General features: G+C 46.0%; 1 protein-coding gene across 1 annotated transcript in view; it reads left to right on the top strand.

Annotated features, from left to right (window-relative positions):
* Positions 1-2392: 2392 nt before the first annotated feature.
* Positions 2393-14236, top strand: part of TIPARP (TCDD inducible poly(ADP-ribose) polymerase) — a 30168-nt gene continuing 18324 nt past the window's right edge. The window contains exons 1-2 of the mRNA XM_077290695.1: positions 2393-2689; positions 6151-7095. Of these exons, the coding sequence (XP_077146810.1) occupies positions 2469-2689; positions 6151-7095 (1166 nt within the window). The 5' untranslated portion in view covers positions 2393-2468. The remainder of the gene's footprint in view (positions 2690-6150; positions 7096-14236) is intronic.

Here is a 14236-nt window from a genome sequence, read left to right as displayed (position 1 = left end):
TCTGCTTAGCCTTTGCTGGTTATTAAAAATAGGGGGATGCCCATATAATTTTTTTGGGGGGTCCCCTTGTTTATAACCAGTAAAGGCTAAGTAAACACCTGTAAGTGGATATTAATAGCATGAGAAGCTCCATGTTTATTACCCTCTTACCAGAGTATAAACAACAGCCCCAAGCTGTCGGTTTTCCCTCAGCTGGTTAAGAAAAATAAATGTCGGCTTTCCTATAAGATAGGTGCATAAAAATCATACAGCACACGCATGGTCAGTGTGCCGTACAATTTTTTTCTCGCACCCATTGACTTGCATTGGTGAGTCTCAACCGTTTTACGCAGCCATACACAGCATGATGCAAATTTTTCCTCACCCCAACTCCAGTTGAGGAAAAACTTGCATTTGAACACTGCCTAATTGAGTAACATTGTTGCGAGTGCAATGCCATTTTTCCCCTTTTTTCCTCACATTGCACTTGTCGATTTTAAGCGCAGATGAGAGCGCACCCTAACAGCGTGCACCAGTGATCTCAGCCATCTTCAAACAGTGCTTACAAGCTCGATAGGAAAGGGTTTTGAATCAGTATTCTTATATTGCTTTAAAGGGAGTGTCAGCACAGTACGATTGTTCAAACCAAATACAGGCACTTGGTGCATCATGGCATGGCCAAACATTTCAGTACATCTTCCCTAGTGCTTTGTTTCTGTGTCTGTCCTTTCCAGTGCTGTCAATCAAAGAAGAAGGGGTGGAGATAGAGGGAAAACAAACGTGGAAAGGTGCACTGAAATGATTGGCCACGTCATGTACACCAAGCGCCTGTACTTGGTTTGAACAGTCATTCTGTGCGGACAGAGTCTGTTCAATTTCAGACCATGAAAATAAGCAAGTTCACCACTGACTTGCTTTTTGCTTATTTTCTGGTGTCATTCTCCTAGACAACTTCAGAATACCCCTTTAAGAACTGAACATGTTCAGCCACTGCTGCTAGACTGCAGAGGTTGTAACCTAGACAACAAGCTGTAAACAATAAAACTAAAAATCCCTTCCAGTATGATGCAATGTGGTAACCGTCAGGCCTGTGTGCAGCATCCACTAGGGCCGTGGGGTACTCGGCAGTAGGTCAGACAATTCTTAAAGTGGAGGTCACGGCAGCACTGCCCCGGTCCGTGGCCCTGGGCGTGCAATAAAGGTGATGTTTGTAGGGGATTTCATGACGCCACCTGTGGTGTTCGGCTATAGATGGCTGCTTTAGGAGACCGCTGGTACCGATGGTTATGCAGCTGGGATGGGTCTGCTCCCCACAGGTGGAGTGGGGCCCCAGGGCTACCGGTACAGTTTTGTAAGGGGATTGTGGACGTTGGGGTGCAGGACTGAGGGAGCAGGTAATGACTAGAGGACACAAGGGCTGCAGTTTTCTTTACCTTTAACTCTTGATTGAACGTGCACTCCGGAGCACAGGCAACAGGTGGTAATGGAGATCCAGGCAGCCTGGAAGCAATTCAGAATCCACCTAGCCAGGTGGGGTTGGAGGCCTCCCTACTGTGCTGCTCTCTGGGTCCTAGGTGCTTTAAGCTCCCCACAAGTCCCTGTTACGGTCTGTCCATGAAACATTCCCTGCATGGCAGGCAGCTTGAGCCTGTTCCAGATGTCACTCCCTCAGGGTGACAGCTGGGGCCAGGAGACCTGCAATCTCCTGCCCTCCAGATTTAGTTGCTGAGTCTGCAACCACGAACTCCGGTGTTCGGTCTTTGGTACTCAGTCCTGGGGTGAGCTCAGTCGCAGCTCCAATCTCCCAGGTTCTTCTCACTTGCCTCTTCCTCCTTCACAGTCTGCTCCCCAGACTCGACTGACTCTGCCTCCAGGCCAGAACTTACAGGGAAGCTCCCCTCAAATCAGGTGTTAGAGCTCCCCCTTCTGGTCTGGAGTAGGAAAGGTGTTGGATGCTTGTGTACCTGGTAAGGGGATCCCTCCTTGCTTCCAGGAAGACCTCCCATGAGGGAGGCAACGCCACTGTGGCAACCGGACTCCTAGGGTGCCACATTTGCATTCAGATTTCTCATACATATACGGAAGATGTAGATAGACTGTGACAGGGCTGGCAACTAACTAGGCCCTGTCTCTTCTGAAAGAAACACGGTCAACCAATCTGAGCGTGCATAGTACACAGACCGGACGGCGGATGGAAATACTTTTACCTGGAATTCTGTGCAGTGTCTGATTTACAGGAATAGACTAGAGAAACCAGACTTCAGTTAATGAGTAACTGTAAATCTGCCTTGGTGCGAGTATGAGAGGGCTATGGCCGTCTCGCAGCTGCTGCATGCATCTTGTCGCATTCTGCTCTCCCCTTCCTGTGCCATGTCCCCCAGGTTTCCGTACATTACAGACCAGTGTACTACACGCACGTGCAGTGACTGGGTCTATGAGGAGACACTCCTCTCTGTGTCCACCAGGTGGCGCTGAAGCCTGTGCTGTTCATGCAGAAGAGAGGCTCCGCCCTGAGTCGTGCACAGACGCGGTGGGCGGGGCCACAGGAAGCGATATTTAATGAAATATGTGAGGAAGCCGCCGGCAGCGCACACAGGACGCAGCGGGATGGGGCGGCAGGCACGTACAGAGCAGAGAGCCGGGTAGGAGCCTCCCCGCACAGCGCACACCAGGCTGCCGCCTCCGGAGCGACCCCCCTGGTCTCTGGCAGGTAAGTGACCTGGCCGGACTTCTCCTGGGAGCTAGAACTTTGTGCGGAGCGGCACAGTCCTGGGAACACGTAGTGCGGGGCCGGGAAGCGGGGGGCTTCCTGCTCATAGGACTGGAATGTGTCTGTACGGAGAGGACATGGGCCGGCAGCAGCAGGACGGCAGCTCGTCTGACCCGGACCGGCAGCAGCAGGACGGCAGCTCGTCTGACCCGGACCGGCAGCAGCAGGACGGCAGCTCGTCTGACCCGGACCGGCAGCAGCAGGACGGCAGCTCGTCTGTCCCTGACCCGGCCGGCAGCAGCAGGACGGCAGCTCGTCTGTCCCTGACCCGGACCGGCAGCAGCAGGACGGCAGCTCGTCCTTGGTGCACACAGTAAGTTAGTGTGATGGGAGCAGAGAGGTGAAGCTGGTGCTTCGGGCATTGCCTGCACCACCGACCGTGTATTCCTGCAGTGCCAGTCCTACACAGGGACCATGTCCTGCACAATACAGAGCTGTATATGCCTACAGTGCCGTGTAGGGACCATATCCTACATTATACAGAGCTGTATATCCCTATAGAACTACAGCAGGGCCATATCCTACATTATACAGAGCGGTATAAACCTATAGGACCACAGAGACCATGTCCTTCATAACCCAGCGCTGTATATATCTATAGGACCATATCCTGCACAATCCAGAGCTGTATATACCTACAGTGCCATGTAGGGGCCATATCCTACATTATACAGAACTGTATATACCCACAGTGCCATGCAGGGCCATATCTTGCACAATCCAGAGCTGTATATACCTACAGGACTACAGAGACCGTGTCCTTCATAACCCAGCGCTGTATATACCTACAGTACCATTTAGGGATCATTGCCTACACAATACAGAACTGTATATATGTGGAAGTGCCATATAGGGACCATAGCCTATGTAATACAGAACCTGCATAACCAAGATCATCTGATACGGGAATCTGAGTAAGTTATGTCTCCTGATCATCGGTGGTTGTCACAGAGCAGACGGTGGTGGCTGCTCATGGACCCTGTATGTGGATAGAACTCTTCCTATTGTCCCGATGGCTCCTTCCTATTAGGGCCGATCCGTGCTGGTTACTGTGACGTTCGGGGTGACTGTATAGTTGCAGCATGTCATTGTTTGTCACTGGTGCGGTGTACTTTGTGTACTGTGCACGGAGATAGCAGCACAATAGACAATGGTTCCTCATTATTTTATCGTGTTACCCTGGAATGTGGACCTTCTGCCCCGGACCCACCATGAAATAAGTCCTTCTTCTCCCATCCTGCGCTGGTGACAAGGGAGATAATGACCTTCCTATTCTGCATTACATAGTTCTCTATGGACCTGTCTTCTCAGCAGAACGTGGGTGCTGTGAGGGGAGCACCTATTGTAGGGGGCTCATGGGGGGGAGCACCTATTGTAGGGGGCTCATGGGACCTGCTTGTTGGGCTTTAATGATGCCTCATTATGGCTTTTTTTTTTTTTTTTTTTTTTTCTTCTGCTTGATGCAATTCCATGAAAGTATCTGAGGGAATTAACTCATGGCTGTTTTTGGTAGAAGCCCCTTCTGTGCCACGATGTTTCCTGTTACTGATGCCGTTCCAATATGAAGATTTCCTCATTCATCAGACGCTCGGATTTCTGTAGAAAATCTCCCTTGTACGTGTGGTGCGGGACAGCTATCGTACAGGAATATATACTGTATTGTTCCCATTTATACCTTTCACAACTTCATTTCATATAATAAGTAGTCGTCCCACTGAACTTTGTCTTCAGCCTTGTCCTTTTTTTAAAGGGCCCCTACTACCCTAATGTCTGTGAAAGCCACTCTGTACAGTAGAATAGTCTATTGTTCCCTGGTGTATTGTACAACATTGGGGGCTTTTCTTCTTTAGAGTTAGTGGTCCTTTTAAGTATATACAATGGGGGAAATTTCCAAATGTCATACCTGCTGACACTTCTGTAGTTTGCTCTAATCCTGCCCCTCCAGGTGCACCCGATGAACAATGCCTTATTGTACCTTCCTTTGTCCTGACTCTCCTAAATCCATTGGTCATGGTGGACCCAGTGAGGCACTGGTTACATGGGCTAGGCCAGAACTGGCTTTGTAAATGTCCCCAATATACATAATTATTGTACAGGGGGTCTTTGTAATTACTGTAACAGAGCCTGACCGTCTGCATGTACTTAACTCCTGGCTGGACAGCGGTTATTGTCTGCTGTTATCAGATGGTTTCTCTGGTTTTGTCTTTCAGTAGTGATGGAAATCAGGCCGTCTGCACTTGTCCTCTTTGTCAGAACTTTACATGGTTTTCAGTAAAGCTAGAAAGATCTGATGTTTGACTTATTGGCCCAGTGTTGGACCTTGGCGGTCCGGAAGTCTCTCTGATTTGCGAGATGGGACTTTTTTATGTATATTATCTGTGGTTGTGTAATGGGCTTGTACTGTTACCTAACCACCGCACGTGAAGGGTGGCACCCTACCGGCAAGGCTGGCCATTTTATGGCCACCCAGCAGGCACTCTGTCAGCGTATATTACGGCCATCTGAGATCTTCTTACACCACTCTGCCTTGACCTAGTTGCGGTGACCTGATCCTTCCTATTCCGATGTCTCGCCCAGTGTGATGCAGGCTCTGCTGTGATCTCCACACTGGTCAGTTGTGCTGTGGATGTGCGCATGGAAAGACAGTGATGTATTAGTGTACCAACCGTTCAGATGCTATTTGGACCAATCCCCTCCACATGCTGCGGAACTTTCTGCACGGTGCAGATTTTAGATGCAGTTTTATGGCCACTTCCTTTTGGATATCGCCCCTTTTAATTCACAGAATTGCACATGTAGTTATGGCAGATAGTATGCGGTTAGAGAGGGATCTTTTCCACCCTGAGCACTAAATTAATTTCAACATCTCGCCCTTTTCCATAAGGTGATGAATAAACTAATTGCTTCCAGTGTGACTAACTGTGGTTCCTGCAAAGTCTCCCGAAAATAAACCAGCGTTCTTCCCACTGATAAGTGGTTTTTGGGTGTGTGAAGCACCAAGTCTTGCACTTAGGAATGAAAAACTGTCCATGTGAATGTGTCAGGCTGGGTGTTGTCAGAGCGCAAGATAGTGAGCGAGACGGGGTGTGTGCGCGTATGCATGTGACCTTATGTCTCCGCAGCTTGTGTGTTTTGCTTGGCCTGCTTGTCATATACTGCAGTGCAAATAAAAGGTAAGATGTGTGCAAAATTCTCATGAAGCGATGAGCTCAATGTATTTGTGACTTCACATACCAATGTACTGTGCACATTCCTTCATGTCTGCTTCCATATGTGCGGATGATAATGGATGGTGGCGTCATCTGTGTTGGGTCATTTATGGTCGTGTACTGTAAGGAGTCTGGATTTAAGCATACCTCTTGCTGTGTAGTTATATTATGTCTTTGTGTCCATCTACATAGGACAGACTGGAGACTGATGAGCAAAATGGAAGGCTCATTGCAACTAGTGGACTCCGAAATAAGTAAAGACTGTACGATAAAGGTTCCTGAAGCATCTAGTGTGGATTGTTCCAGACGGTCGGAGAAAATTCCTCCAGTGAAACCGTGTTTCAAGAAGAAACCGACTCCAAAAATCTTAAACCCTGAGACCCTTCAAGCTCTGCGGCCAATTTTTACAAGTTTCTTAGGATCTGGGACTCTAAATGGAATATTTGTGTCCAATGATCAGTCTGGAAACGCTAGCAATTTATGTGAACCCCTTGTTAAAAAGGCACTTGAGATAGACCAACGTTGTCCTCAGAACAATGCACTAATATCTGGAGATTCCAGTCTTGGGCCGGTGACTGAGCATACAGCATCTGTTCACGCAACCCAAGATCTTGATGAAGACCAGACCAGTGGATTAGAGAGCACCGAACCAACATTTCCATCAGAAAGCACTAGTGGACCCGCTCCTACCACTGCCAACAGCTCCTTCCAGGATCCTCTCTTACAAACGAATTCTAGTGATTCCACCAACTCCTTAGACAAAATGTTAGAAAGTTACTCATCCGGGTTATTCCAGGATACCAGCTGTCTGGACCAATACAATGCGAGCCAAAACAGTAAGGTCGGGATATTTGAGGACAAAACTGAGGAGGCGTCTCTTCTTCTCGTGTTTGAACTCCTAAATCAGCTGCAATATCACGTCCATCAGAAGGATGGAGTTGACATTTGTGTGGACTTCTTACAAGGATTGTGTTTTTATGGTAAAGATTGCCAAAAGCATCACACGGTATTGCCATATCACTGGCAAGTTAGGAAGCAAGCCACAAGCACGTGGCAAAGTGTAAATGACGATTCCCAGGAACACATGGAAAGACTATACTGTAGCCCAGATAGTGACCGGATCAAACTGCGATATCAGTAAGTAGTTAATCTATTCGTTGTACTTGCTTGTTTTGTAGTTGTTTGTTTTGTTTTTTTCTTAGGCTGCTTTCACACTACCGTCACATACTGTGAAAAAAATGCCCAGTCTTAGGACGCTCCCGCGACCCATTGCAAGGTCCGGGGAGGAGGGGGCGGAGTTTCGGCCGCGCATGCGCGGTCAAAAATGGCGGTCTCGACGCACAAAAATAACATTACATGTAACTTTTTTTTGTGGCGGCGGTCCGCCAAAACACGACTCAACCGTCGCACGACTGTTGCGACGTGTGGCGATGCATCGCTAATAAGTCTATGGAGAAAAAACGCATCCTGCGGGCAACTTTGCAGGATGCGTTTTTTCTTCACAACGACGCATTGCGACGTGCAGTGCCCAACGCTAGTGTGAAAGTAGCCTTACCTAGAGTAATGGTGTGAGAATGTGGCAACAAGCCGCTCAGGAATTTCTAAACTTTGTTTCCCCCAAATTGTAATGTTACATGTGAAATATGGCCATGTCCTTCTCCTAAGAATTCCTTTATGTAAGTATTCTGATAACTCGAGCCTTGGCGATTAAGGAGGGATCGTGTTGGCTTAGATACTTAGAACATTTCAAAACACTTTATTTGATGTGATTTGCTAAATCGTATAACCCTACTTAATTTACAAAGCCGCCATTGTGGCTCTGCAGTCTCATAGCAAATAATGCAACTGTATGAGTCACTGTGAGGTGGGTTAGTCAGGGAGGTCTACCTATGGGTACATATTTATTTATTTTTGTTGCTTATTAGAATGTCAGATACTTTGAAACCGTTCCACAATTGTGCAGTTACAATGATTGCCATATACTAGTTTAGTTTGTCTTTGCTTGAGCTAGGATTAGGCAATAATCTGACTTCTTCTGGCCTTCAAGAGTTGCATTAAATTTTTAGACATGCACATTAGACTAATGTCGGCAGGCTAGGATGACGGTCTAATTATTAAGCGTACAAATCTTGTAGAGCACTCAGCAGATCAAGTGCCCTGGTGTATGGAGATGTTGGGAGAAACTGCTGCCAGCCAAACTTTTAGCCAACAACTATCTATGGGGGTTTTAGGCCTCTGAATACATTGGGCTAATGTGGGACAGACTGACTATATCTACAGATGTTTGGGAACAGAGACCACTCACTTCAAATTCCAGCATCCAATTAATTTTACAATAGAGATGTCTGACATGAGCTTACTGCTCTCTCCACCCAAAAAAACACATGCTGGTTCAGCGGTAAATCCTTGGAATAGATTGCACATCCATGGCAGAAGTTATCTTCATATCTCTTGCATGGATTATGTGTGTTTTTTTTTTTTTTTAATCTACTCTGATAAATGGTTATAGAATGGAGCCCGGGAGAAGAGAGAAAATGGTGAACTTTTAATTTCCCCTACACCCCCCCCCCCCCCCCCCCCCCTTCCTTGGCAACAAGGATATACAGTGAGGGTGTCCTAGACTTATTGTGTGCCTCCCCCTGTCCTAGTAGATTTCCTTTTCTGCAGTTGATCGCATGTCATCTAAGCACATGACGGCTGTAGCTAATCATTGGCCTCAGTTCTTCTACCATACATACTGGCGTCACTGGCCAGTAATTTGCTATAGTAGTTGCGTGGGTACATGATAAGCCTTAGGTCAGTTTGTGTGTAAGATTAAAATAAATATACTATTCCTGAATGATCCAAGAAGCCCAGTGGTTGTGCTCCTACGTTTTCAGGTTGTTCTCGGTCAGTGTTACTGTTGGCCTTGGGGTCAATCAATAAGTTCCTTGGTCACTACAACCTGTCTCCAAGTGAACACAAGGCGATGCTGAGTTACCTGGTGACGAGACACAAATAATTGAGGCTCCCAAACAACCCAACCCGGCATATGACTTGCATCGTTGCCACAGTACTTGGCCGGAGCTATTAATATCCTGTGGCTTTCCGGTTGAGCAATGGACAGAACCAGGAAGGTGCTGGCACCACACTTGACTTGGTCAAGAGAGTCCAAAGATGAGGCGGCTTCACTGGTAACCAGAGGCTAGGATTACATTGTTCCTCTTGGTTTTAAACCTCATTTCCTTGACTATGCAAGAAACTAGTACCCTGTCATCCATAACACTACCTATTGTTCTACCTTGATAAGTTAGAAAAACAGCCTCCCAGTTTGCCACCGCTGCTTTTGTTTTCACAATTTCGTAATCCTTTATTTTATTTTATGGAGGTACCTGGAGCACTTCCTGAGAACCTGCCCATTGTCTGCGTAAGTGGCAATGTACATGATGGATTAATCAGACCTGAGTACATTGAGAACAGCAAGTACACAAGTCATGGGAGTTGTAATCGGCCTATTTTCAAGGGAAGTTGCCAAAGAAATGGCACCACACTTACCGATAGGCTGTGCCTGGTATTGCCGCTCGGAACCATTGTAATTGTTGAGGGCAAAGCTGCAATAACTCTCAATTCATGGACAAGAGCAGAGCTGTTTTTAAGGGGAAACAACAAAAAAAAGCAAAATCGGATCACTTAGGCCGGCCTCACACTCAGCGTATAAAAATAAGGTCCGTTTTTTACGGCCGTAATACGCAGAAAAGTCCCCAAAATAGTGGTCCGTATGTCATCCGTAGGCAGGGTGTGTCAGCGTATTTTGCGCATGGCATCCTCCGTATGTAATCCATATGGCATCCGTACTGCGATATTTTCTCGCAGGCTTGCAAAACCGACATCTAATGGATTTATGTGCTCAAATGTTCGTTAAAAATATATACCGTGTGTGTGTGTGTGTGTGTGTGTGTGTGTGTGTATGTATATGTATACTGTATTTATATTTAATTCAGCGCGATATATGTGAAAAGCCGGTAATACAATTGCCGGCTTCTCATTTCTCCTTCCCAAACCCGACAGGATATGAGACATGGTTTACATACAGTAAACCATCTCATATCCCCCTTTTTTTTTTTTGGCATATTCCACACTACTAATGTTAGTAGTGTGTATGTGCAAAATTTCAGCGCTGTTGCTGCTAAAATAAAGGGTAAAATGGCGTGGGCTCCCGCGCAATTTTCTCCGCCAGAGTGGTAAAGCCAGTGACTGAGGGCAGATATTGATAGCCTAGAGAGGGTCCATGGTTATTGGCCCCCCCCTGGCTACAAACATCTGCCCCCAGCCACCCCAGAAAAGGCACATCTGGAAGATACGCCTATTCTGGCACTTGGCCACTCTCTTCCCACTCCCGAGTAGCGGTGGGATATGGGGTAATGAAGGGTTAATGTCACCTTGCTATTGTAAGGTGACATTAAGCCAGATTAATAATGGAGAGGCGTCAATTATGACACCTATCCATTATTAATCCAATTGTATGAAAGGGTTAAAAACACTCACACTCACACACTCAAAATTAATTTGAAATAAACACACAGGTTGTTTTTAATATTTTATTGCTCTCTCAATCCACCTGAAGACCCTCGCTTGGCAAAATAATAAACCAACAATATACATACCTTCAGATGATCTGTCACGTCCCACGAAGTAAATCCATCTGAAGGGGTTAAATCATTTTACAGCCAGGAGCTGTGCTAAAGCACTCGCTCGTACCTGTAAACCCCGGGTGCTGAAAGGAAAGCTGGGTGATCTGTACTTACATTGAGTCGCGGTGAGGCGCCCTCTGCAGGATGAACTCACATGATCTCGAGCGTGGGAACTTTTCCAAGGCTGCAGTTCATGAGAACATCCAGCAGAGGGCGCCTCACCACGACTCAATGTAATTGTTGGTTTATTATTTTGCCAAGCGAGGGTCTTCAGGTGGATTGAGAGCAATAAAATATTAAAACCACGTGTGTTTGTTTCATTAAATTAATTTTTAATTGTGTGTGTGTGTTTTAACCCTTTTATACAATTGGATTAATAATGCATAGGTGACATAATTGACGCCTCTCCATTATTAATCTGGCTTAATGTCACCTTACAATAGCAAGGTGACATTAACCCTTCATTACCCCATATCCCACCGCTACACGGGAGTGGGAAGAGTGGCCAAGTGCCAGAATAGGCGCATCTTCCAGATGTGCCTTTTCTGGGGTGGCTGGGGGCAGATGTTTGTAGCCGGGGGGGGGGCAATAACCATGGACCCTCTCTAGGCTATTAATATCTGCCCTCAGTCACTGGCTTTACCACTCTGGCGGAGAAAATTGCGCGGGAGCCCACGCCAATTTTTTCCGCCATTTAACCCTTTATTTTAGCAGCTACAGCACCCAAATTTTGCACATTAGTAGTGTGGAATATGCAAAAAAAAGGGGGGATATGAGATGGTTTACTGTATGTAAACCATGTCTCGTATCATGTCGGGTTTGGGAAGGAGAAATGAAAAGCCGGCAATTGAATTACCGGCTTTTCACTAACACCGCTGCGTATTTCTCGCAAGTCACACTGCTGGTCCGTGTGGAATCCGTATTTTTCTCGCCCCCCCATAGACTTTCATTGGCAATTTTTTTTTTTTTTATTTTTTTTTTTCACAATACGGTGACAAACGCAGCATGCTGCAATTTTCTACGGCTTCTACAAGACCGTATATTATGGATGCGTAATATACGGCAGATAGGAGCTGGGCCATAGAGATTCATTGGGCCGTGTGTTATGCGAATTTTACGGACGTAGTTTATGCGCTCATATGTCCGTAAAACTCGCTAGTGTGAGGCCGGGCTTATTTGTACTGATAAACCCCTTTAAGAAAGCTGTGATTAGTTACACTATATGGCAAACCCTGGATATGATTACAAGACTTTTGTGTTTTTTTTGGTTTTCCCCTAAATTACCATGTTGTGTAATGGCCCTCTCTAGATAAAACCCAAATGACAAGCCCGCCCGTCTAGCTGTGAACTCTAATTTAGTGAAGGGGTGCTGACTGAACGCTGAATATTTTTATATTTAATTACTTTACCATAAAATTACATTGTGACATCAGGGAAACCTTGCAAAATAAACCTGTTGATTCCGTCCCATCCTGTTAGCAATCCTAAAATATGGAGGGGAAAGATGTTTGTTCCCTGTAATTACAATGATTATTCCCCATGGAAGGAAAGCACACCTGTGCATGGTGACCTTACAGCCCCCTGTGTGCCAGATCCGCAGCATCCTCAGGGTAAGCACACTATGCCACTATATAAGTGCAAATCCTATCAGGAGACTGATCATTCACACTTGTTTATGTAGATGAGCGAAACAAAATGGCCATCAGGGCAGACATTGTTCTTGCTTTCCTGTACATTAATCCCATTGTTGAAGCCAACTATCAAGTTTTAAAGGTAACACTAGACTCTGCACAATTGTGACTTTTTTTTCATGCCTTGATGCAAGATCGTTCATTACAAGTTTCGTGTATGTATAACATTTTTTACACATTTCCTCTTTTATTCTTGTCTTTTTCTTAATTTTCATATCTTTCAATTGGCATCCCAGTTTTGTTTTATGCAATACTAGCATCCAACTGAAAAGGACATCTGAGTAGTCAGCTGCTGGCTACTTTCAGAACTTTTGTGCCAGACTGGTTTAGTGCTCATACCATTCAAAATAAATGCTGGTGCAGACTATGTAATATAATATAACTGTAGGAAGAAAGACCTGGTCTAGACACATGTTCTGCAGTTATTGTAGTCTATTGTGCCTAGAGATCGACTGTCTAGAATGAGTAGATGAAGAGTGATAAGCGAATATACTCGTTTCTCGAGCATGCTCAGGGGTCCTCCAGTTTTGTTTTTTTTTTCTTTTTTTTTTTTTTTTTTTTAGTGCTCGGAGATTTAGTTTTTCTTGCCGCAGCTGAATGATTTACATCTGTTAGCCAGCATAAGTACATGTGGGGATTCCCTGGCAACCCCCACATGTACTTATGCTGGCTAACAGATGTAAATCATTCAGCTGCCGCAAGAAAAACTAAATCTCCGAGCACTAAAAATACTCGGAGGACACCTGAGCATGCTCAAGAAATGTTGAGTAACGAGTATATTCGCTCATCACTATAGATGAACTATTGGCAGCGTGTCACAGAACAGTCATGGCCGCTGCAGACCATGTTATGCACAAGTCCTACATTAAACTTTATGCTCTCCAGGACTCGGCAACGCCAGTGACAAAGCTGCAGTGGACTAGTAATGTCGTAGGCCTTTAAATGCCTGGTTTGAGCAGTCTGGGTCCCATCAGCCTCATGTCTTGCCATTTCCATGTGAAATTGGACTAATTGGTTTCCACTCCGACGATCCAAGAAGCTGGGGCTCTTTGAAGAGTCATCCTGGAGATTCTGCAACCACAAATGGCTTCATTATTTGTTTAATAATCAGTTCACAGTTTTGGGAGCACCTGTAAGTTGGCGGGGCTCGGGCTCTAGTCATTTAACCCTTTGCTTAGCGCTTATGATATAGCATTTGGTGCGTGAGGCAGCATTTCCCTCTATTCCCCCAGAGGGCTAGCCATTCATGAACAAGTGCTTCTGCTTCCTGAGCCTGTGTAAATGTGCTGTAATTCTGTGTTAGCAGGCACAGCTAAGCGATCCAGTCCCACTGACCCACTTCATGCTTTGTGTCCTATACTTTATCTGGAAGCTGCAGGTGTTGTTCCAACCCCCTCGTCTTCATCTGAATCCCGGGTACAGTGTGATCTGTGGAGCGTCACACTTGACCTATGCCTCATGTATAATGCCGTATGCAGCGCAGTGAGGATCTGCTCTGGCCATATACAGCCCAGTGAGGAGCCGCTCTCCTGATGAGGTTACTGAGGGCGGTACCAGATAACATTCCTGCTTTCGTGCTATCAGCGGCTTACTCACTCATTCCTGCAGATTACAGGAAGATGAGAGCTATCGGGCCGATGACACATTACCTTTAATGATCCAAAGCAAAACGCTCCTTTATTTTTATCCACGTCTTCTGCAAACACATTGTTTTGGCTGTGTTCTATAACTAAAGGACATTTTCTTGTATTGCTCCTTATTATTCAGTAGACGGCTCTCGCACTGGCGTCAATCTCTGTAATAACCCAATGTCCACTGCCCCGTTACCCCTTGTGGGAACCCTGGCTGGCTTCATCTAGGACATCATGGTCTTTCATTTTCCCAAACTCCACTAGTTGTGCGGTTTTATCCCGAGTA

This window comes from Ranitomeya variabilis, chromosome 2 (assembly GCF_051348905.1).
Source record: "Ranitomeya variabilis isolate aRanVar5 chromosome 2, aRanVar5.hap1, whole genome shotgun sequence".
NCBI classification, from domain to species: Eukaryota; Metazoa; Chordata; class Amphibia; order Anura; family Dendrobatidae; genus Ranitomeya; species Ranitomeya variabilis.
The sequence above is the reverse complement of the archived record's forward strand: the minus strand, read 5'-3'. Positions and strand labels throughout refer to the sequence as shown.